The sequence below is a fragment of the Strongylocentrotus purpuratus genome, unplaced genomic scaffold (assembly GCF_000002235.5).
Source record: "Strongylocentrotus purpuratus isolate Spur 01 unplaced genomic scaffold, Spur_5.0 spur5_scaffold_2, whole genome shotgun sequence".
NCBI classification, from domain to species: Eukaryota; Metazoa; Echinodermata; class Echinoidea; order Camarodonta; family Strongylocentrotidae; genus Strongylocentrotus; species Strongylocentrotus purpuratus.
The window spans coordinates 25,505,905-25,531,221 of record NW_022145605.1 but is presented as its reverse complement, the minus strand read 5'-3'; the positions used below and the strand labels follow the sequence as shown (position 1 = coordinate 25,531,221).

General features: G+C 37.2%; 1 protein-coding gene across 1 annotated transcript; it reads left to right on the top strand.

Moving 5' to 3' along the window:
• The first annotated feature begins 872 nt into the window (after positions 1-872).
• Positions 873-21,485, top strand: LOC591727 (phosphatidylinositol transfer protein alpha isoform). The gene is made up of 10 exons (XM_030992072.1): positions 873-1,002; positions 2,142-2,172; positions 10,115-10,287; positions 12,052-12,151; positions 14,172-14,249; positions 15,328-15,408; positions 15,763-15,840; positions 17,512-17,607; positions 18,255-18,377; positions 20,843-21,485. Exons 1-10 carry the CDS (start codon positions 971-973, stop codon positions 20,891-20,893), a joined length of 843 nt encoding a protein of 280 aa, XP_030847932.1. The 5' UTR covers positions 873-970; the 3' UTR covers positions 20,894-21,485.
• The last annotated feature ends 3,832 nt before the right edge of the window (positions 21,486-25,317 follow it).

The window sequence follows — 25,317 nt, the reverse complement described above, 5'->3', positions numbered from 1 at the left end:
GGGCAGGGGTTGGGTGTTGATTAAAAAAATAGTGCTAACCACAACCACCCCACACCCCCGTGTTGAACAAGAAAACAAATGATGCTCCTTACACCCCCTACCCCCTACCCCCTACCCCTCACCCCTACTCATCACCCACCCCCCCCCCCCCCCCCACCCCCTCCCCGCTTATATCTGCCGGTTGGCTGTTTCGGCGCTGTTTCTCTTCATTTAAGTGTAAACTTAAGGTTTATCTTCTCGATAAATACTGTGACTCATAGAGTAGTTCATTTTTGTAGTTATTATAGTGCCAAGATATATTATGTATTACTATAAATGTAAATTTTCTTCTTGATATTAATATGTGTCTAACTGAATATTTTCAGATTGTCAACCTCTTATTCCCTCCCCCTGTTGTCTTGTGCCCGTTGTGTGCTGTGCCTATTGTCGATGTGCTGTATTCTTCTATTATTTCTCATATTTTCTCTTTTCTCCCGTCTTGTCTAGTCTAGTCTCTCTTGTTGTTGTTGTTGTTGTTGTTGTGTGTGTGTACACTTCTTGTTTTGTTATACCCCCTTTTCCCTATTGTATTCTTAGGTAGTCACAAATATCTATTCATCATGTTTTATCCGGCTCAGAGGGGACCCTAATAATTACAAGCTCTGCTTTTACCAGGGTCTCCTCGTCTTTCTTTTAGTTAGCTATGTTTTTTATCATTATCATAATTTGTTATTTTGCTTTGTAAATGTGTTATGATCCAGTGTTATGCTCTGTATGACATTTGAAAGAAAGACGAATAAAATCTTATCTTATCTTATCTTATCTAAATAATTTTCTCACGAATGTGGAAGAAAAAAACTCCTGTTTTATATTGGCATGCTTCGAAAAGACTACGCATAACTCGCTTACAGGGTGTGATGCCGGTATGGTCTTTTGCATGTGATAAACATTATACTGAACTGCACTGTGGAATACTAAGACAACCGGCACAATGCCTTCGTTTATAGGCCTTTTAAAGGAATTGTAAGTTGTTGTTTTTAAATCTATTGTGGTAAAATGATTAATGAGATTTAAGGAAATAAAACGTATATTTCTCACACATTCGGTTAAAATGGATTAGTCAGTGTATTTATTGAATTGAAATGAAATTGCCAATGCATTGATCGGCCATTGCCATCGGCACCATGCACCATTCAATCCATGGCATTCGCATTATTGCATTGCCAATGGCAATGGCAATGCCATGACCATATGATGATGACCATGCATTGCCTCGGCCAGATCCAGACCCCTGGGTGAGGGCCGATTTAGACAAAACATAAAAATCAAAAAATTAAATGAATGTGATCATATTTCGTTTTCCAGCAGTGCCAGTGGCTCGCGTAGAAATTTCCGCACTGACTGAGCTGAGCGCCGCGCTGTAGGCCTTGAATCTACATGTAGATCTACAGTGAGTTTATGCACTCCCATTGCCGCCATTGGACGATCCACTCGAGCTGTTTTCCAAATTTAAGTGAGAGAGGGCCCACTTAAACGTAACCCTTGACTATGAGTCTATGAACAGCTACAGGGCCGCTTGTCCGAGAATGATCAGGATCGTTCGCATAAAACGAAGGATATCCTCGTAAACGCGGACAAATCGCGTCCTAAATAATAAGGATCGCGATCATGCGGACATTTCTTTCTTCGGCGCTCTGCGGGCGTAGGGTTCCCGTGCTGGCAATGCAAAAAATGGATTCCGCGTAATAAACAACCCCACCCCCCCCCCCCCAGTTTATTGTCTACTTTTATGGGTCGTCCTTCTTCCCAAGGATTTATCGTTTATAACATGAAAGTCTTTGTGCTGCGTAAGTGAGAAATGCATCATAGAGCATCATAGCGGAATCCATTTTTTGCAACGCTAACGCTTGAATCGGAAATAGATCTACATGTAAGGATCGTACTGATGAATAGGGTGTATGAAGAATTTTTTTATAGGGTTTTACTTTTACTCTTTACATGTAGGCCTACAAAGCTATCCTTGTAAGAGACAAAAATTAGTGGATAACAATTCACTACCAGTAATTCTCTTTCTAGTTCTACCTTACTTTCCATTGTGCAGTCAGAATTATTTGTAAATTGAATGTCTTCACTGTTTTCTCCTTCTCTCTGTTGTCATACAGCCGGATTCTTCTTCCTATGACAGTAGAAGAGGTAAGTTGACGCTTTCTTATTCCCCTTTCCTTCGTTCTGATTGTTTTGTTTTTAGGCATACGGACACTATCCCAACAAAAGTACACCTTAAACAAAAAGAATTGCCCTATGCAACGTTGTATAAAGTTGGAATGTTTAACATGTTTATTGTTATGGTGATTTTTTTATTTTTTTTGGGGGGGGGGGGAGGGGGCAGGGAGGAGGAGGAGGAGGAAGAGGGAGCGGGAGCAAGTGTAAAATTGATTGAAAGAGAGCACCAACAGTATCACAGTGAACTTTCCATGGTTAAAATGATGTCTTCAGAGAATATCTTATGACAGAACCAGCAGTGAAAAAAATACACAGGGACTCGGGGCGAATTCGCCCCCGAACTGCTAAAAAGAGCCCCCGAAAGTCATAAAAGAGCCCAGAAAAAATTGCATAGAGTTTAATGCATAACAAATTAAAGAGTGTTATTTTCATGCAATCAAGCTTGAAAAGTAGCCCCCAAAATATTTAAAATATTTTTTTTCCCCTGAGAACCAGACCCCCATGGTCTGATATTGGTGCCAGCTTTATTCTGGCAACTTCTGCCACATTACTAATGCCAAACTGTAGCACCTTTAATAGCTGTTCCTTTGCATCCATAAGGTGCTTAATATGGAGAGCCTGAGTCAAAGATACTGAGTGTACATCATACATGTACATTGTAGGTAATTTGACTAATGCCCAAACAACATGATGTGTATTGTTTGTGTTATAAGATAATGTTTTATTTATACAGTAGGCTTGCGGGTGCACCATGTGAGAGAGAGGGAGGACCCTCTAGGACCCCTCAATCCTCCCTCTCTCTCTCTCACATGGTGCACCTGCAGGCCTACTGTATATCTACATGTACATCACCACGCAAGCCGATACTTTAATACAACTATACAAGCAGGATGTTTTATTTGTTTTTATAACAAATTATGTTTTATTACATGATTTTACTAATGACCAGTCATTAGTAAAATTATGTGTGAGGCAGAATAAATGCCTGGTCACGTGTACGCTCTCAACCAATCATTTGATTAGGATCCGCTTCATCATCTTATATAACAAGGCCTAAGGATGGAATGATATGTCGTACTCAAAGTGACTCGGTCTTAAAGGATAGATCTCATATCATTTTGATTCCATTTAGTGTATAAGACAGTAAAGGTTTGTTAATCATTCATCATTGTTCAAATTAAAGTGAGGACCCATCTCAGCTTTTTACGATTGTGTCTGAGAAAGACATGGCCGTTATCTAACAAAGATAGTGAAGTTTTTTAAAAGAATAGTCAGTATCTCCGTCCTAGGGTAAAGGTTACATGTACATGTAGGTGTATACTGTACATCCCTCCTCTATTGTACAAGCTTCTCTCATCACTGATACTGTGTTTTATGAAGAAGAAAATAAATCTTATCTAATTTGTCATTGTCACATTATATGTGTAGTAGTTAAGTTTAATTCAAACTGTACAAGTAGTGTTCTGAGTTTAGCAACCCATTTTCAGCATCTTATGCCATTTTTGATAAATTCTTTCAAACTGTTGAATTGACCTTTTTAAAGTGGTTGTTTCTAACTTTCTATAATGAGAGAACTTGGAGTTTTTAATTTCTTGTAGATTTACACTGTACTGTGTAGTCTGTGCTCATTGTATCCCTACATTTATAACATGTACAGGTGAACTAGTACATGTACGGTATGCATTTTATTCCATTGTATCAATAAACAACATTTATTTCAATTTTCATTAAATTGCTATTTGAAAGCATTTGATTTTCAGGATACACATGTACATGTACATGTATGTAGATGTTGTCTACTGAACCACAAGAGTACCATGTGGCATGACATGCATCCCCATCGCAGTATTGAGATAAGATAACAATCTAATTTGAATACAAAAGAGATTGACTATTAAAGATTAGGTCTACATGTACATGATTAGATTACAGCTGACACATGTACATGTATGAAGCAATATATACAGAACAATAAATAAACTTTTATGGCTTTTTCCCCCCAAATAAGTATGTTATAGAAAAAATATCTAATGAATGAAATGCAGTGAGAACAAAAAATGTCTTTTAGGGCATTGGTTCACTATGCTTCAGCTTCTATTAAAATGAACACACATTTCAATGGAATCTGGGCAAAGATCAGGGGCGGATCTAGCTTTTTGCTAAGGGGGGGGGGGTTGACCAAAATAATGACGATGCAAAGCATCGTCCACGAGCCGCCGATTTTTTTTGGGGTGTTTATTTGAACCCCGTAAGTGATGTTTTCCTGGCATCTATTAACACAATGGAGACCATAAAAAGCAGTGCATGATAACGTCTTTTTAAATCAAGTAACAGTTAAATACACAGTTATATCCAGAGTTATCATGTGTTTGGTTAAGTTACCAGATGAGTTGAATATCTTCTCACAATATTTGCACTTGAAAGGGTTTCTCTCCAGCGTGCGTTCTTTTTTCTTTTTTTTCTTCTTTTTTTTTTTTTTTTTTTTTTTTTTTTTTTTTTTTTTTGGGCCGCCCAAGGGGGGGGGTTTAAACCCCCTAAACCCCCCCTGTAGATCCGCGCCTGAAGATGTACACTGTAGTTACACTGTATGACAGTTTTGTGAGACGATGCCCAGTTGTCTAAAATAAACACCAGCATGTTCAGGTCTTTTCTTTTTTTCTCCAAAGGTAAATGTAGTAAGGTACAAGATGTAGACAGCTGACTGTTTAATGCACCATTTCAACTGTGCATGAATGATTTACATGTTGACTCATTGCAATTGAGCACTCCCTCAACCCTCCCTCATTCCTCAGGTATAAATAGAACACACAGTCACACCTTCTTAACAAATACATACATATGGTTCCAGGACACCTACAAGGTACATGTACACTGTACCCCCTGGACAACCACCCTCCAGATAAACCCCCCCCCCCCTAGGATAACTACCCCCTAGGACAACCACCTCTAGGATGACTACATGTACCCCCAGAAAACCTCCCTCTAGGACAACTACCCCCTAGGCCTACTACCCTCTAGGACAACCACCCTCTAGGACAACTACCCCCTGATTGATAATTACTCTAAGGGGTTATTCTCCGGGGGACGGGGGTAGTTGGGTGGTACATTTTGTAGTTACTGTAGATGGTAAATATCAAGAGATGCGTCTTCATCATCTCGAGATTGCAAAATAGCCCGCTATTTCTGATTTGGGAAATCATCCCGAAGTTACAAATCACCTCTTCATCAGCTCGAGATTTGACCTCAAAACTTGAAACTCGACCTTGAGAATTAGCTCAAGATATTTTGCTAAGCGTTCGCGCGTAGTGCGAGTCTTCGGTCTGGTGAAGACGCACCGGACAAATATTATTTTGCCAAATAGTGGGATATTGTGCCAAACAGTGGGATATTTTGCAAACTATCCCAAGATATCTTGGAAAGACAATCCCGACCCAAATATCCCGCTAATTGCAACTTCGGGCTAATGAAGAGGCAAATTAGCTGGATAGTTTGCGATCGGGATAGTTTAAATAGCTGGATATTTGTCAATCTCAAGCTAGTGATGACAGGCCTAAGGAGTTGTGTCCTAGAGGGATGTTTGCCCTGGGGGTAGTTGTCTGGGGGTAGTTGTCCTAGAGGATAGGTGTCCTAGGGGGTAGTTGTCCTCGGGGGCAGTTATCTGGGGGGGGGGGGTAGTTGTGTAGGGGGTAGGTGTCGGTGTAGTCCTAGACTCCTAGAGAATGATCGCCCTAGTGAGTGGTTGCCCTAGTGAGTGGTTGCCCTAGAGAGTGGTTACCCTAGGGGTAGTTGTCCTAGGGGGTAGTTTTCTGTGGGGTAGTTGTCCTAGGGGGTACAGTATGTCTCCTACATGTAGGTATAGTCCTCCTAAAGGGTGGTTGCCCTAGGGGGTAGTTGTCCGGGGGTGGTTGTCCTAGGGAGTAGTTGTCTGGGGGTGGTTGTCCTAGGGAGTAGTTGTCCGGGGGTGGTTGTCTGGGGGCAGTTGAACTAGAGGGTGGTTGTTCTAGGGGTAGTTGTCTGGGGGGTAGTTGTCCTAAAGGGGGTTGCCCTAGGGGGTAATTGTCTTAGAGGGTGGTTATCCAAGATGTGGTTCCGGGTCACATACATGTACATACATGTACATATGATACATTACATTATCAGATTACATGTACCGGCCATGTTGTCATGTACATTGTATCTCTATTTGTAGGGAAATGGGAAGAGTCACAGTAATATGGAAATTATGCCATCTGATTTGTCATCCGATTTGTAATCTTTCATAACATTTTGTGTGCTGTATTTCCACGGTGTGTAGGCAGCAAAGCAGGAATTCGAGAATCAGAAGGAAATCAAGTACAAGTCATTTACATGTACTCTAGGTCATGACAAGGGCCCAGGCTATCTTGTTAGAGTTGTGATGTACACATACTGTACATGTACATGTATACATGAGTAGATTGAAAATTTCTTGTCAATTGCAAATTGGCTCCTTCATTTTTCTCTTACACGAAGAATTAAATGTACATGTCGAGTTGAAAGTTATATAAAGCTCGAATATATTATAAAGCTAAAGTGCCTGATTCTAAGCAATCGTAGATATATTAGACAGGAATCATGAATTGTTTGTCACATCTTTGTTCTTATCATACGTACATACCTGGTACTGAAGACAATCATGTGTACTAGAGGATTCACTGTAATGCATTATATGCATCCTACATGTACTTACAGTACTATCAATGCTCAAGACACACCGCATCACATAGCATACTTCATCCATGAAATCTTTGAACGCTCATAATTAGATTCTTAAAACTGTATTGTGTACTGCATCAAGCGAGTAGTACATATTTGCAATGATTCATTACATTGTAATGGCCCGGCAAATTTTGAAAACGTTGTGTACAGACCATGTTGAGAATTAGCTTTGTCAGTCTACAAACTCTACATGTAGTTCTTTAAAGGAGCATACACATTTGGAGTGCTAACAACTCAGTTAAAACACAGTGTACATTTACATGTAGGAAGTCAGATAATATACACAGTGACAATGTCATAGAAGGCTTTTGATATGTCTCCTCTAGATATGATATCATGTGAGATATTTATACCACTACATGTTTGTACATGTAATTGTATTCTTATTCAAAATCTAGATTGCTTTTTTTCAATTTAATTTGTTTACAATGTACTGTATTCAATTCCACCAAATACATACATGTACATGTACACTGTGTGTACTCTAAATACCTGAAATACATACTGTACATGATACAGTATAATACAGTACAAATAATTAAAAAAAGTGTTATAGGAATTTGGATGGCCATAAAAAAACAATTGGGGGTTCTGTCGAGACGGCCAACTGAACAAGGCATAATGAATAATGATCTTTTTAATGACTAAATATACTTACATGTATCTGAATGAAAACTTGTAGAAAGGTTTTTTTTTCTTCTTTTTTTTCACTCTAATGGGGCGCTGCAGGAAAGTTGCAATCAATTGCAAATCCCCCAAATCAAGCGTAAGTCTTGCAATTAATTGTAAATTTGCAATTGATCGCAACTTTCTTGCAATGCCCCATTAGAAAGAGAGAGAGAGAGAGAGAGAGAGGGAGAGAATAAAAGCTAGAACTACCGGTAGTTAATTTAATTAAATTGATAAAACTTTAATTCTTACAAAATCCTAGGAAATTTAGGAGACTATAGCAAGAAAGTTGAGTTGCAATCGATTGCAAATATCAGTTGCAAAATTTGCAACTTGCAGTCGATCGCAACTTTCTTGCAACACCCCATTTGTATTGTATAGATCTCCCATGTTATGCAGTGAGTTTATACATACTACACCTGTACATGTACCAGGGGGGAAATATGGGGGGGGGGGGGGGGGGGGCTCGAGTGAATTTGCACCCAAAGAGCCCCCAAAAGTCATAAAAGAGCCCCCCAAAATGTGCATAAAGTTCAATGCAAAACAAATTAAAGAGTGTTATCTTCATGCAAGCAAGCTCCAAAAGTAGCCCCCAATTTTTTTAAAATATTTTATCCCTGACATGTATGTACATGTACTGTATATGTCCAGTAAGTAATCTGCATGTGAAGACCTGTTATATGGCAGATGGTTCCAATGTATGTTAGCCAAAGCAGGCAACACCCTGATGATAAATATTGATTAAAATTGTTTTGAACAATCTGTGTACGGTAGGTGCTTACAATTAGCAATCAATTCAACTTTAAAGGTAGAGCTCAGCATCTACTGTATGATGTGTCATTCAACTGTGCTCCTATTGTACATGTACATGTACATGTATACTACACTGTACATTTATGTCCTGATGATAATTGTGAAGAATACACGTAAATGTATGGTTGCAATGAATCTTCTATGAAAATTTCTTTTAAAGGTTAAATATTGTGGGGTGGTTGTCATGTCAATATAGTTTTTTTCTGTGCAAGCAAAATTGAAAACAGATAAACTAATAGTGATAAAACTGATAAGGCTAAAGACACTTACTTCAAAACCCTGGGGGGGGGGGGGGGGGGGGGGGGGAGCGATATTCCTCCATAAGAAAGATTACACTGTTCATGTACATAAAAGATCCTACAAGCATGGCTTCACAGTATTTCACTAACAGGTGATTGGCACTCATGGGCTCCTAAATTTTATTTTTAGACCCCCTAACTTTTAGACTTTAAACAGGGGTCATACAGTATGTACATGTATGTTGTAGACCCCCTGAGGATGTGGAGTAGTGCCAAGCCAAAGGAACTATTATTACTGTTCCGATACATTTCAAAATTGGTCCTCTGTATAAACCCTTCAAAAAAAGTTTGTAAACTCAACTTTGATGTACAGTACATCATATGTATCTCTTGTCATGGCATAATCATCACTTCGTTGAGTATCATTTAGAAGGTGTGCTTATTCCTCTTTAAATAAATTCCATATTTGGTATGGTTTTGCAGTCATGGAATGAACAGTATACAATGTATAGGAATAACGGACATAGTCGAGAGTGACAAATTCCATTTTGCACTGGTATTGTTTAATATTCATGTACAGAGCAGTCTTCTTTCTTTGTCATACAGTAAGAGAGTATGGTTTGGACTGTGGGGCTTTTACTCCTAATTGTTCATCCATGAATGCAAACTCCTTAGCAATATAAAAATGAAAATTCATGCACTATGGTACGAGTATGGTTACACTTACACGTCATGCAAGATTCACTACTGCTTGGTCTTCAACTTTCTGAAGCATCATGCCATAGTGCCGTGGCAGGGCTTCTAACCCTGTACTCTTTGGTTCACACTGTGACTCGACCAGAACTCCTCATGTTCTCTTCCATTAGGGTGCGTTCAAGCAATTTTTTGAAGCTAGAATTACAAATATGAATCACACATCAAAACGATTTAAAAAACACTGTTACTGCAGGAGAGTGTTCAAGCAAATTTTCATTCACGCTGATTCTCGCTCATTTCAAGCCCAACACTGCTCATCACACTGCGCAGTTTGACTGAGGAAGTATAGGTCAACTTCGCTGCGTGCTTACTGAATTTGTTTATGGTCGACTGTCAGCCAAACCAGAAGCAGGCCACATAATGAAGTTATAGAATCGTGTTTGAGATCTCCGTTGCGTTCAAGCAATTTTTAGCAACTGTGATTCTACACAATTTTACAAAACACATCTTTTTTAGCGTTTCATGTATTGTTTGCGTTTTGAAACACGTTTATTTTTACAATAAAAAATAAAAAATTGCTTGATATCGCTTGAATGCAACCGTGTTTTAAACTAAACAATAAACATCTTTGAAAACCATGTTTCTAGGGTGAAAAATTGTCGCTTGAACGCATCCTTAGAATAGTTGACCACAACTCCTCACATACTTTTCCATCAAGTTTAGACTAACTTTGAATGTTGTTTGTTCTCTGCCCACAGTACCAGATTGGTCAGCTCTACTCGGTGGCAGAGGCTAGTAAAGAAGTAACAGGTGGAGGAGATGGCGTGGAGGTAGTGGTAAATGAACCTTATAAAAGAAAAGTTACCAATTCTAATGGCGAGGAAGTAGAGGAGTGCGGACAGTTAACAAACAAGATATACCATCTTGAAAAGTAAGTAACTGCCACTACGCATAAGGCCATTAAAAAAAATATACATGTTTAGCTTCTCCGCCCGCTTCCTTTTTGGGGACCGCCTCCTATTTTTTTTTTTTTTTTTTTTTTTTTTTAAAGAGAAGAAAAACACTGCTAAAATTGATCTGATTTGTTTTTTTTAATGTTGGCGGCCATCTTGAAAAATAGCCCGACTGTCAGAGAAAATGTACCGAGCGGCCATTTTGAAGAAAAAAAAGGGCCTCCTCCTTCCTATTTTTCAAAAAAGCAGGACGTTAAACATGTTTTTTTTAAAATTTGGCCTACATGTGTAAGTCTACAATATTAATATGCGGCCAATATCCTACGTAAGATATACTTATTGAAGTCCTGATTTCAACCCCAGATAAAACGCTATACCTGAAAATGTCCTATCCCTAACCTTTAACCTGACCTTTAACCTGACCTGAAACCCAATTGCAGCTTGAAATCTGGAGCTGTTATCTTTAACAAAGTAATCCTTAATAGTATAGACAAGTTTTTGAAACACCCCCTCTCAAAAAATTGAAATGGAAGCTCTTATTACCAATCATGTGGAAGAATATGTTTTGACTAATACCTGATGATACAAAATTTGCCAGGGAAACTCTTTACCTTTAAGCAATTGTCCCCAGAGCAATGTCAGGGGAATCAACAAAGTATGCAAGAAGGAATTTATTGAAGCACATCATTAGATCAGTTGTTAGTGATATCACTGAGAGGAAGAAGATTTTTTTTTTTAAAGCGGGAGAAGACAATTATCAGTAATTGTACCCACTACATGTAATGTTATTTTTTTATTTAATATCATGAAGTAGTAGATACAAGTAATCTTTGGTTCGCTGTACATTTGAGCGACACAAAGACGTAACTCCATAGAGTACCGAAGCTGTGACGTCATAAAAATCTATTTTTAGAATTTCTCAATATTTTCTTCATATTCCGAAAGAACATCAAAAATAATGTCCAAATGTCGAAAACCAATTGAAGATGTTAAGTATTGGCTGAGATATGACCATCTGAATAAATATACTCCCCATAGGAACTCAGTGTTATATGCCCTGGCTCCTAATGGTTAGGAGCCAGAGCATATAACACTGAGTTCCCATAGGACATATATTCATTCAGATGGTCATATCTCAGCCAATACTTAACATATTCAATTGGTTTTCAGCATTTGGACATTATTTTTGATGTTCTTTCGAAATATGATGAAAAAATTGAGAAATTCTAAAAATAGATTTTTGATGACGTCACACTTCACCACTCTATTGTGGCCATTTTGAGAAAAAGTGGATTATGTGTCACTGAGCACTTGGGCCTTAAGGAGTTACATTTGTAAGTCTATGTTTCACTAGCCATTGACTTCAATGGGGTGTTGGGTGGAGTTAAGTCTTTGTGTTTCCTGGAAACCCTACATTTTTCGGAACATTTTGATCAAATACTCATTTTGGCAAAATATGGAGTTGCGTCTTTGTGTCACTGAACCCTCGTATTGTCATTTAATGTAATGTTGTACTACCCTTTGACACTTGTTATGTACATGAAAACTTGGGTATTGTCCCTTTGAGTGATGACACCATCAGATGTTGATATATCTGTACATGTATGTTTTTTCTTATGACACTTTATGCTTGGACTAGCTGTTAATAGAAAGGGGAAATGCTCACTTTTTTATTCAGAGTATATAGTGCCTTATGTTGATTTAACAAGCTATGATGGCAAAATCTTGTTTTGTGTTTGCAGAAAAGTGCCAGGATTTATAAGGACTATAGCCCCAACAGGGTCTCTCACAGTGGAAGAACAGGCACACAATGCATATCCATATTGCTGTACTATCATAACGGTAAGTACAGTACATTGGCCCCAATTCACAAAGGAGGTTTAATTTTAACCCATGGTTTAAATCTTCAATTGCATAACCCACGGCCTAAAATTAGCCCAAAATAAGCGTGGCACAGTCAGAGGTCCAATATTAGACGTGTGCGTGGCAAGGTATGCTTTTTTTTTTGCTAAGTTTTAAACCATGGGTTATAATAATAATAATAGCTCACATTTATAATGCGCCTAATACTTTGTTTCTAGGCACGTAACATATTATTAACCCGGTCATCGGATTCAGGCTTACCCGCACACAAGGTATGCACATTCTCCACTCCCTGGGGAGCGTTCCAGCCAGTCGCCATTTTACAAGCGCCATTGCTAATCAAACCACATTAGCTTTCGCATCCTACCGGGTACCCATTTTAACACCTGGGTGGAGAGTGGCAAATGTAGATCAATGTCTTACCAAAGGACATTAGTGCCGCGGCTGGACTTGAACCGCGGACCTTGTGATCCACAGTCCGGTGACATATCCACTCGACCATGACGCTACGTTATGTAAATGATGGTTGAAACATGGGTTAAGTTAAACCTCCTTTGTGAATTCAGGCCATTTAGTTTATAATGAACTGTAGGGGTGGAACTAATATTTGATATATTCAAACTATTTGAATAGCTTTTGTCCTGACTGATCGTCTTTTTGGATGTCAAGAATGAAAGTAAGAATGACCTCAAACCCTTGAATATTTTACCATTGCAAACTATTAAGTATTGTTTAACCTATTAAGTAATACCACCTTACGACAATGCTTCACTAATACACTGTATCTGGAAATTGTCTTTTTGACACTCTCGTTGCTTTGGTAATCGTTTTGATCTCACCAAAAACAAAAACATAAAGAGTAGTCTTGTGTAAGTGTTTAATAAAACTCTTTTCCATTATAATCTCTTCCTTTCTTTCCCTTAAACTTCTTCCTCAATTCCTTTAAAAGCCCCATAAGAGATTGTTTTAGTTTTAATGGAAGAATATATCAAGAGCCTCTTGAGTAAGGCTACCACATGACGTCACCAAAAGCCTCAAATTGTGAATACTGAATACTCACAATGGAAACCTACAGAGAGCATGTAATAATGATGATGATGTTGATGATAATGATGATGATGTTGATGATAATGATGATGATAATGATGATGATAATGATGATGATAATGATGATGATGTTATTGATGATGATGATGATGATGTTGATGATAATGATGATGTTGATGGTAATGTTGATGATAATGATGATGTTGAGGTTAATGATGATGTTGATGATGTTGATGTTGATGATAATGATGATGATGTTGATGATAATGATGTTGATAATAATGATGATGATGTTGATGATAATGATGATGATGTTGATGATAATGATGATGTTGATGATAATGATGATGATGTTGATGATAATGATGATGATGTTGATGATAATGATGATAATGATGATAATGATGATGATGATAATGATGATGATGTTGATGATAATGATGATGATGTTGATGATAATGATGATGATGTTGATGATGATGATGATGTTGATGATGATGTTGATGATGATGAAGATGTTGATGATAATGATGATGATGTTGATGATAATGATGATGATGTTGATAATGATGGTGATTTTGATAATGACGATGATGTTGATGATGATGATGATGATGATGATGTTGATGATGATGATGTTGATGATAATGATGATGATGTTGATGATAATGATGATGTTGATAATGATGATGATGTTGATGATAATGATACGTCTTGTTCACCCAGAGTACCCACATGAATATTAACATTGCTCTCCCTTGATCATACATGTATTGTTACCTGGGCATGGGTGTCGATCTGTCATTGATACCTATTGTTCAGGGGGGATGATCTATTCATTCATCCCCCCTGATGAATAGGTATTACGTAAGGATCGACACCCATGTACCTGGGCTTTAGCCAAGCTACCGATTACTGGTTGTGTATAATTGTTCTATTGTTCATCTCTCAGAATAAGGGTTACATGAAGGAAGGATTTGAACTGAGCATCAAGACATGGCACAAGCAGGATGATGGCAGTCTACATAATGTAAGATCCTCTGGCTCCGCCTTCCATTTTGTAAAAATCTGATTCGTCTAGAGTATAGTTTACTGTATTATGGGAAGGGGAAAGAGATATTGGACACCCTTACATTTGTTATCACTTTATAATATATTGCTTAATAGCATGGAATCGATGAATACTGCAAAAACAAACTTTAAAGGGGGTGTACATGTAGCATGGCAGATACTGTTGTAAACGCCATCTACGAAACAGATCAAAGTTCTCCTCATGCTTCTGTTTCGCGTATATTGCACGTACATGAATACTGCAGTCCGTATTCGTATTATACCCAATCGGCCCTCGAGTCGAGCCACAGGAAAGACATATAGTCTCGTCATGCAACACCCCCTTTAAGTTTTTTGTTGAGGCAATATCCCTATGTAGGAGTTATTAGTGCATTAAAGGGGAAATCCACTCTGATATTAAGTTGGTTTTCATAGAAGCAGAAAAATGAGACAAACAGGTCACTGAAAGGTTGATTGATTGCACCTTCCAAAAATTCATAACTTTCTTATTTTTGATCGGAATTTACTCAAACTTTCACTCATCTGTTCCTTTCATTTTGTCTGCCTCTATTAAGCCAACTCGATTTCAGGGCGTACTTCCCCTTTAAAAATTTAAATATATAGAGAGAAGAAGTAATGTTTAAGTTAAAAGGACAAACAAATTGTGAAAAGGGACTATATATATTTGATTTATTCCTGGACACCGGCCCTATTAAAGCCAACTCGATTTCAGGGTGTACTTCCCCTTTAACAATTTAAATATATAGAGAGAAGAAGTAATGTTTAAGTTAAAAGGACAAACAAATTGTGAAAAGGGACTATATATATTTGATTTATTCCTGGAGACTGGCCCTTGATAGGTCAATGGCCTTTGTTGCCTCCTCCACAGTCTCAAGTATTAATTCTAGGTGCTCTAAATTCTTTGAATATTGTTTTGCTACTTTCTTGTTGTGTTGTGTTAATCAGATATTGTATGTAAATTGTTATATGTTTTTATGAGAAGTGGAAATGAATTAAATTAAATGAAATGAAAATATTTCTGCCTTGCTCCTCTTCAGGTTCACAATCTAAATGATGAGGAACTAAACGCCAGGGAGGTTGTATACATTGATATTGTGAATGATGCTATCAAATCTCAAGTGAGTATTCATTGTGTGTAACTCTCATTCTTTACCTTCATAATGTACGTATCCCTGCTGGAACTTCATTGCTAGTAATTTTATTCATGCTACTGTAATACTCTTACAATATATGTTATAATTAGGCATCTTACTCTATTGTTACACTGAATGATAATGTAATGTATGTTTGCCCAAATAACAGAGCAACTTTAGATAAACTAATGAGAATCTTGATAAGAGTCATGCTTTACATAGTTTTACTATATTCTACCTTTTCTCCCATGAATGTTGAATTGATTATAGAGATAATTTACAAACTTATGCATGTACATGTACATGTAGTTACTCCAGGTTTTATATTTGCTCCTTCAGGATTACAAAGAGAGTGAGGACCCTTCCAAATTTCACTCAGAGAAAACAGGACGAGGCCCTCTTCAGCCAAACTGGAAGGTAATTCGAAATGGACATTTCTTCTTCTTCTTTTTTATTGGGGGGGAGGGGGAGGGGGTGTCTGAAAGTAACTAACGAGTGATCCCATTCTGTGACTTCTATGAACAATTTATAAATATTTGAATATAAGGTATCAAGTATTGAAGTATTACATGAATCAAGTGGACTTTTGATTACCGGTATCATGTTTATGAGCCGCAGAAACGACCTGGCTGCAAAGAAAACAAGTGTTCTGGTACATATCCATTCAAGTGATTCAATGATTGGTTGACAGTGAAGCATAAGTATCAAGTATGAATATGAAAGATTTACCTAAAAAGAGTTTGGGTTTGTGAGGTTAAAACAGGCCTGATAAAAACATGATTTGAATCGGTTTCCTGATTTAAAAAAAAAAAAAATCCTGATTTTTTTTCTTCCCGATTCCCCCCCCCCCCCCCCCAATTTTCCCAATTGTTTTTCTTCTTTTTTTTTCTTCCCGATTTTTCCCTTCTTTTCTCTATTCTTCCCTAATATTTCCCAATTTTTCTTACCAAGAGGGGGGAGGGGAGAGGAATGTTGTTAGATGCCATTTTCTCCCCCAGAATCCTCTTCTTTTTATTATCCCCTCGCCGACAGAGTCGGAGGGGATATAGTAACGTCCTTCCGTGCGTGCATCCGTTCGTAACAAATTTTATTTCCAATCGATAACTTCAGTAATGTTTGACGGATTTTAATGAAATTTGATATGAAGGGAAATGGTATCAAAACACAGCCTAAGTTCAATTTCCGAGTATGTAGGTCAAAGGTCTTAGCTCATTAAATATTTGATTTCTGGTTTCTGGTCCATAACTTTAGTATTGTTTGACGGATTTTAATGAAATTTAATATGACGGTACATGCTATCAAAATACATGTACAGCCTAAGTTCGATTTCCGAGTATGTAGGTCAAAGGTGAAAGGTCATAGCTCATTAAACATGCAAAAAACACCAAATTATATATGTGAAAATGTGATGAACTTCCTTGCGTAGTAATATAATAGTATAGTCCAATGGAGGTAACTTGTTCTGACTTACATGTATATAGGCCATTTGTACCCTGCGAGGGGATGCTACACTTTGCGTTGACTTGTGTGTTTTTATTCAAGGGGGGGGGGGGGCGTGGTTGAGGGTTAGAAGAAAGGACAAATGATTGATGTTTAAGCCATCAGCATTTTAATGAACCGATGAATCCATCAGCATTTTAATGAACCAACGAATCCATCACTTTTGGGTATCATTTTCCATTTTGTTTTTTTGTTTTTTGCTCATTACATATTTATAAATGAAATCTATAAAATCTGACAAAATTTTGAGGTTCCACAATCAAAACAGAATTGCAATAAGAAATTCAGTTGGTTGTAAATGTCTCAACTTTCAAACACATCTTTATCTCGGAAGTAACATGTTGAAGTCAACAGAGGCATTTACAAATATAGGAGATATAGTGGCATGCATCTAGTTTGATTTATGTTTAGTTCTTACCAAGCCACTAAGGTAGAACTCTTTTTTTGATTGTCAGGCAAGGTTTTTAAATCAGTGACACTCTGGAAGCTCATAATTTCAAGGCATATTAAGTTAAAGCATGTATGAACCATTCTTATGAAACTGATTTTGGTCATGTTCTTTCCTTTTCAACAAACTTATATCTTTAGGAGACACAGAAACCGCTGATGTGCTGCTACAAACTAGTGTACATGAAGTTCAAGTGGTGGGGTCTTCAAGGCAGGATTGAGAAGTTTGTCATGAATGTGAGTGCTGTCTTCTGTTTCTAGAAATAGTTCAGAGAGTTATCAAAAGTGTACAATATGAGACATCCTTATACTTACTCAGCACTGAGCTTCATTTCTATTTTGCTTTGGTTGTGCTTGTGTCGTGTGACAAAAACATTTTTTTTTTTTTTAATTTAAAATTTGTTCAGGCTCTATTTGACTTTAAGTTCAAACTTCAAACAATAGTAAACAAATGAAGAACAGAAAATGTGAAGGAGCAAAAGGAATCTAACTTTCATTTCACAATTTAATGTTCCCGCAAGAAATGAAGGAAAGTAGGAATATTTGGTATCTGCAAGGGTCAGGAGGGCAGTGGATGGGTGGGTCTACATAAAAATATTTACAGAGATTAAGAAAAAAAAAATTTGGCTGATCTGATATTTCATCTTAAAGTTTCAGTGTATTTGTATGTTCAACTTGGGTGTTTGGGATTTACAGGAAGAAATTTCTTGAATGATTAAAAAACAATTTATCAAGTCCGCTTGACTAAAGCCAGGTTAATGCACACACATGTACTTAGTGGGTAATAGCATCCTTTTAGAATGACTTTATGTGAATCACAATGCAGCTTTTAATGCTATGTATTTAATCATTTGTCTTGTTCCATGTATGTTTGAATCCAACAGCAAGAGAAGCGATTATTTACCCTTTTCCATCGCCAAGTTTTCTGCTGGTTAGACAAGTATCATGGTATGACAATGGCCGACATACGAGCACTGGAGGATAAAACCAAAGATGATCTCCAAAAAGTGAGTCCACATTTTCTAACGTTCATGTTGATTATGCCACTGTTTCCATGGATTCTGAAAACAAGGTCCTGGTGATTTTGTCTTTGTAGTAGGCCTGAGTCATGTCGGGATTTTCATAAACCGGGTCCCGACGGCCTTGCACCGATCGGGACCCGGTGTCCCGAAATCAGCTCGCAGGATTTGTCACTTGCCTCTAAAAAAAGCGCATATCATCAGTATGTCCCTTAAAAGTGACCTTTTTTATCAATCAAATATATCAACACATGCATACCTCGGCTCAGATCGGTATATTCTTCCATTTGACATTATTTTCATCCATGATTGGCGATGTTTAGTGCCATTATCGTGCCTCCAAAAGTAAAAAAAACTGGGGCAGAAATTAGAAAGACAACATTCGAGCCGCCATTTTGATTTATGCAGGTTGAATAAATCTGGTCAAAAAATATGAATGTTAGAATAATAAAACGGCTTTCTAAAAAATTCTTCTGTACAATATACCGATCATGAAATATTTTAAAGACAAAAATAAATATTTATCTCTTATTTTAAACATCGCATGCTTTTTTTTAAAAGCTGAAAATTACTTGGTAATCACAAAAAGTTTCGATACGAATAGCTGTTGCAAGGCAAGTTCAGACTAGTCTCGGAAAAATGCGCAGTGCTCCTCGTTATCGTTAGCTGTAATGCGTGCCAGAACGAACCCAAACAAAGACGTGATCGTAACGAGAAAAAAATCATTAAAAACTACGAGAGCACAATTGGAAAGACAACTACTGCTCAAAATTACCATAATCAGATACATAACTTGGACAAAGAATTCAATAATCGCCCAAGAAATGCCACAGAAATTGTGATAATCGAGGAGTAACTGGGTACATTTTTATCGCAAGGGGCCTGCTGCAAATACTCGAATCCTTTGTTATACTGGTTTTTACCGTAGAGGGCGGTATTTGCCTCGTGTTCAATTTAAACACGTGTAGATATAATATTGCAGCAGGCCCTTCCGATAATGATTGTACCTATAGTAACTCCTTAAATATAACTATGTGGCTTTTCTTGGACAACTATTGTATTCTTCCTCCAAGTTATGTATCTGCTTACGAAAATTTTGAGTAGTTGTCTTTCCAATTGTGCTCTCGTAGTTTTTAATGATTTTTTTCTCGTTACGATCACGTCTTTGTTTGGGTTCGTTCTGGCATGCATTACAGCTAACGATAACGAGGAGCACTGCGCATTTTTCCGAGACTAGTCTGAACTTGCCTTGCAACAGCTATCTGTATCGAAACTTCTTCTGATTACCAAGTCATTTTCAGCTTTTAAAAGAAGCATGCGGTGTTCAAAATCGAAGAAAAAATGTCTATTTTGTCTTTTAAAAATTATTCGATCGGTATGTTGTAAAGAAGTACTTTTTAGAAAGTCGTTTTATTATTCAAACATTAATGTTTCTTTCAACCTGATTTATCAATTCTGCCGAGAGACCCGGCCAGTACATAGCTAGCAGCTGGCAACAACAACCCCATGGGGCGAACTGCTTTGCAACCCATATTTATATCAGCAGTTCGGATTGATTCAGGATGAGCTAGAATATGATTGGTAACAATTAAATACTTAAGTTTTAAGGTGGATTGATTTTAGTGGTGTGCAAAACTGCAATTTCTTACATATTTCATTATTTTTTTCGGAGCGCCGGTTCTCAAAAAACGAAACCGGGACCCGACGGCAACGGTCGGGTCCCGGTGTGATCGACCGTACCGACTCAAGCCTACTTTGTAGAAAATCTGTATTTATGGCATTCACTAAAGTAGAACCATACAACGTCTTGATATGATTATCGTATGATATTCATGCAGTGCGTCAAGTTTTGGTTCCAATAAAGAAATAATAATAATGATATACACAGGTATTATTCATTCCCAACAATTCACATGGGCCTTATATGAACCTAAGTTGGGAAAAATTGTCTATTCAAAGAGGAAAATTTACTGAAGTTCTCAAAGGTTTTTTGAGAAGGAATCACTCACAGAATTCAAGGACTTTAAATATCTTCAAGATCAATAAGATTCAGGCTTTAATCTGCCCAGAGATACAATTACCATAGTCTCCCCATCCCCTATATGATGCAGCACTGTATCTCCTCTACATGTCTTGATGCATACATGTCTATATTTAATATAAACTGTTATAGCCCCACTGCACTACTTATAGCTATTTGCGCTCTCTATAAAGCAAACAATGCCTAATCGGTGACCGTTGGTCCCCCATGGTCCCCTTTTTCTTATCTTTATTGAGAGCTGACATGATGAGATAACCATCTGTCAGAGACCATGCAGGGAGGTCTAATCCCTCCTGGCCAAACTAGTGCAGAGGGGCTTTAAAAGTAGATTATTAAGTTGCATGTGTAACATGAACTCTTCTTTGTATTTCCTTTGCTAAACATAATCTATTTCTCATTAATTTGCTTACAGGAAAGAACGACTGGAGAACTGAGAGGCTTTTCAGCTGACAAGGAGAAGTAGATAATGCAGTAACTGTGTGTGTGTGTTTACATCAATCATGTCAAAGATAGTCCTGCCTTCCACTCGTGTTTCTTGTAGCTAGTTCTCATGTCAAAGAAGTCAGGAATAAAGCAAGATTCAAAGGCAATTCTCTCCTTTCCTTGCGGACTAGATGAGTACTGGCTGGCCATAGATAGGATATAGATAAAGACGATGCAATTGATAGAGGTATGGTTGACAGAAGGATAATCTTATCTCGAACACTGCTTAATTTAGAGTTAATATACTATCCTGTTCATTCATATTGTAATATATTGCACTGTACTTTTTTTAGTATACTTAATTGTAAGACGAAATTAACCCAAAATTGAGATGTAATCTCAATTTCCATGCATTTCTAATTATTAATGGACTGTTTTAAAACCAACTCTTGACATCACTTACCCATAATGTTCTTGCCAAATCAAATGGAAATGTTGCATTCTACATTCACATGCTGTTTAATACTATTGCCTGTGATAACTGAGGCAATAGTTTATGGGTAATGCATAAAACAATTGTATCAAGGGACAAATAAGAACAACATTTAGAAATTATAACCCACACCTAAAAAGAAAAAACAGTTACCGTTGACAAGAATGAGGAACAAGTATTCCTGAAAATTTTGTTGTGAGGGGATAAGGGGGGGGGGGGGTGCTTCTATCCCATCAGTGTAATTTGTAAGAAACTGAATTGAAGAAATCTCTAACGTACATGTAGAGCTGTGCATTATATGTCTTGTCATGAGAATACTACAGTATGTGGTTAAATCATTTGGTGAAAAAAGACTGGGGGGGGGGGCATCATGCCCCCAGTCTTTTTAACTGCCCTCAAAGCTTTCTAGGGTAATTATGGATTTGTAGTCGTAACCACAACATGAGAGTTCATAGGATTATTAAGATATGTAACATGTAGAGTACTGTTTTTATACTTGACATGTAATTTATTTAATATCGGTTGGTGAACTTGATTGCTTTTAGTTCAGTCAGCCATGGCTGCGTTTAGTTCCCTCTCTTCAGTTTAAGCACACATTAATCTGTCCATGCAATGTCAAGTTACAGCAGGGTTTCAGGTTCATGTCCGTGCACAATGCTATGTGAAAGTTGAAGTGTATTTATTGAAATGTATAGGAATCGTCATTACCTCCAATCATCGAGTTAAATGCAACCGACTTACATGTACAGTGTGAGTCAAAAAAAGTTTACACCTAGAAAATTGCTAATTATTTTTAAAATCATCTATGAACAGTAAATTATTATACATCTTATGAAGGAGTATTTCATCCCAAATCATTTGGTATCATTTTTGTGTGGTATGTGTTCACGCTTGGATTAACAGGAGGCATTGTTTGCGAGAGTGCAAAAATTGATGATTTAAAAAATGATTAGCAATTTTCTAGGTGTAAACTTTTTTTTGACTCACACGGTATAAGAAGGAGGGAAAAAATGCATTTCAACTTTAATACACTATCACATATGACCTGTACACATATATTCATGTGTGTCTCGAATCAACTACATGTGTACTAGTCAACATTATGTAGATCAAGATAGAAGATGTATCCCTCTTGAAACTGTTTTAGATGAGAGCTGTAACGGATTTGCAATATGATTGTATTGTGATGAAAAACACATGGATATGATTCTTATCTCTTTGTTTAGTGAAAGATGAGAGGAATTCTAGGTGTATTTCATAATGTATTGCGTATATTTATATTGATATTCTTTTGATATTTCTTTTGTCTCTCATTCTTTATCTCATCACACTCTCTCTCTCTCTCTCTCTCTCTCCCTCTCTCTCACCCTCTCTCTGAATCTCTCACCCTCACTCTGGCACTCACTTCTTTTCTTCTCACACTGTCTCTCATGATCTCTGCATTATTTTGATTTTTAAGTTTAGGTGAGACGGTCACTTAGTAAGGTGTTGCATGTATAAATCAGTGAAATCTATAGTACATCATGACCTATTAATTTGATGGGGTACTGTACTCTGCCAGTAGATCATGCGATAGTATAGTACACAATGAACTATGTAGTGGATGGCAGGCATGTGTATTACCTTCGTGCCACAATCTGATTGGTTGATTGAATACTATAGTACACTAACTATGACCCACTCTGTAGGAATATTGTTGTATAGTCTTAAACATTGCCTTCTGTAATGTAGAACAAACATTTTGGAAAAAGAAACTATCTTTGAAAATTAATTTTATTGGAAGATGTGCAAGCATTAACAAAAGCCAAGAACGAATTTGTGATTCTGTAGAATTCATGAAATCTCTATTACAGTGTATGTAGCAGTACAAGATTAGATATGATGTGTATATGAGATGATCCTGTAGAATGGCATTGATGTACATTCCGGGTAAAGACTTCTAATACCGGGTTGATGTGCTATATATTTGGGGTTCGGATTTACTGTGTTGGGTCAGTGTTTCTTTTTTAAATTTTATTTTCTTTTCTTTTTTTCTTTGTGTAATGTACATGTACATGAATGATTTAGTTTTTTTTTTTTTTTATTTATTTTATTTTTTAAGTTGAATATGGCAATAATGTATTTTATTAGGATGGTAATGAATGCCACTAGTTGGGTTAGCGAACTGGCAATTCTTGTTTCTTGGACACTATTCTGAAATCTCACTTGACAGGCTGGAGATGCATTGTTTAATGATCTATGTCTGTGCACACATGATAAGGTACTAGCATTATTATATCTAGAAGGTCACTTTATCTTTCAATTAATTTTGTTTTAATTCAAAGCTCCAAGCCCCTTTGACCCTGCACTTTTATTGTATAAATTCCTACAATATATCGTGAGGCCTATGTGAGGGTCTGTATAATGGCACCTGGCTGGAATTCTACCCAGGGAGTGGAGAATGTGCAACACTGTGCGCTGACAAGCCTGAATCAGGTAATAATATTTCTGCCAAGCGTTTCAGACATTGTCAATGTGTTATTAAGCGCTATAATGAAAACCAAGAATATTATTATAATAATTTTGGCTGTCAAGTCGAACAAAAAGTTAACTGAGCTTTCAGAATACGACCCATGAACCTTAGCTGTCTCTGTTTGTGGTGATTTACTATAATAATGTAACTGTGGGAAATAGAAATATTGAGTCTTATTGATCATGTATTATACAAAAAAACCTGTGTATGAATTTCATATGTATGAATTTTTGTGAATGAATTTGTGTATGGATGTCTGTCTATGGTAATGGGTTATATTGTGTAACATCACAGTCTAACCTTACTCCTTAAGTGTCTTTCAGTACATTGGACTAACTGGTCTGGTTCTAAAGAACAGTTCATTTAAGATAATCCTGTTTTATTGGGGGGATGACATCAAAATACCTGAAATGAAACACACTTGTAATGTTACAGACAAGCCCATTACCATGTACACAATGTTATTCTTGCAGGACTTTTTATCTTTTATGTCTAAAACTTAATCATATATGTATAAATTCATGCACATGTACATTAAAGATTCCAATTTCCATGTTGAATAAATATACCTATCATATCCTATGTAGCAATTAAAGCTATACCTTCTTTGCTTCATTTACTGAATACGTATATGGCATTGTGTGTTCATTGTGAGTGTACATGTGTCAGCGGTGGATCCATCAGTGGATTTTATCAATTTAGAACCTTCAAGGTGGCCCTCACGAGCGATATTGATTGTAATTTTCTCTTTGAAATTCTCCCAGCACTTATTACATTTCATTCTTTTTCGTATTTTGTTTCGTATTGTTCTACTTCGGTCCTAATGCTTACACTATGTTCCCGTCGGAGTCTCTTTTCCCCTTATACCTCTTTTAGTCCCTTATACCTCTTTTAGTCCCTTATACCTCTTTTAGTCCCTTATACCTCTTTTAGTCTCTTGTACCTCTTTTAGTCCCTTATACCTCTTTTAGTCCCTTATACCTCTTTTAGTCCCTTATACCTCTTTTAGTCTCTTGTACCTCTTTTAGTCCCTTATACCTCTTTTAGTCCCTTATACCTCTTTTAGTCTCTTGTACCTTTTTTAGTCCCTTATACCTCTTTTAGTCCCTTATACCTCTTTTAGTCTCTTGTACCTCTTTTAGTCCCTTATACCTCTTTTAGTCCCTTATACCTCTTTTAGTCTCTTGTACCTCTTTTAGTCCCTTATACCTCTTTTAGTCCCTTATACCTCTTTTAGTCCCTAATACCTCTTTTAGTCCCTAATACCTCTTTTAGTCCCTTATACCTCTTTTAGTCCCTTATACCTCTTTTAGCCCCTTATACCTCTTTTTACTTTTAGGGGCAGGGCAACAGCCAAATTGCCCCTCCTCCGGATCTGTCACTGATTAATACACTAATGTTGAACATCCCATGCAATATTACATTGCCGAACTCGCTACTCGGGGTAGTGAATTTGTCC

What these genes read in the sequence shown, in the direction of transcription:
- LOC591727 (XM_030992072.1), top strand. Translation starts at nt 971, where the DNA reads ATGCCTTCGTTTATAGGCCTTTTAAAGGAATT. An exon ending in AAGATATACCATCTTGAAAA is followed by an intron (nt 10,288 to 12,051) that starts GTAAGTAACTGC and finishes TTGTGTTTGCAG; the next exon opens with AAAAGTGCCAGGATTTATAA. An exon ending in TTGAGAAGTTTGTCATGAAT is followed by an intron (nt 17,608 to 18,254) that starts GTGAGTGCTGTC and finishes TGAATCCAACAG; the next exon opens with CAAGAGAAGCGATTATTTAC.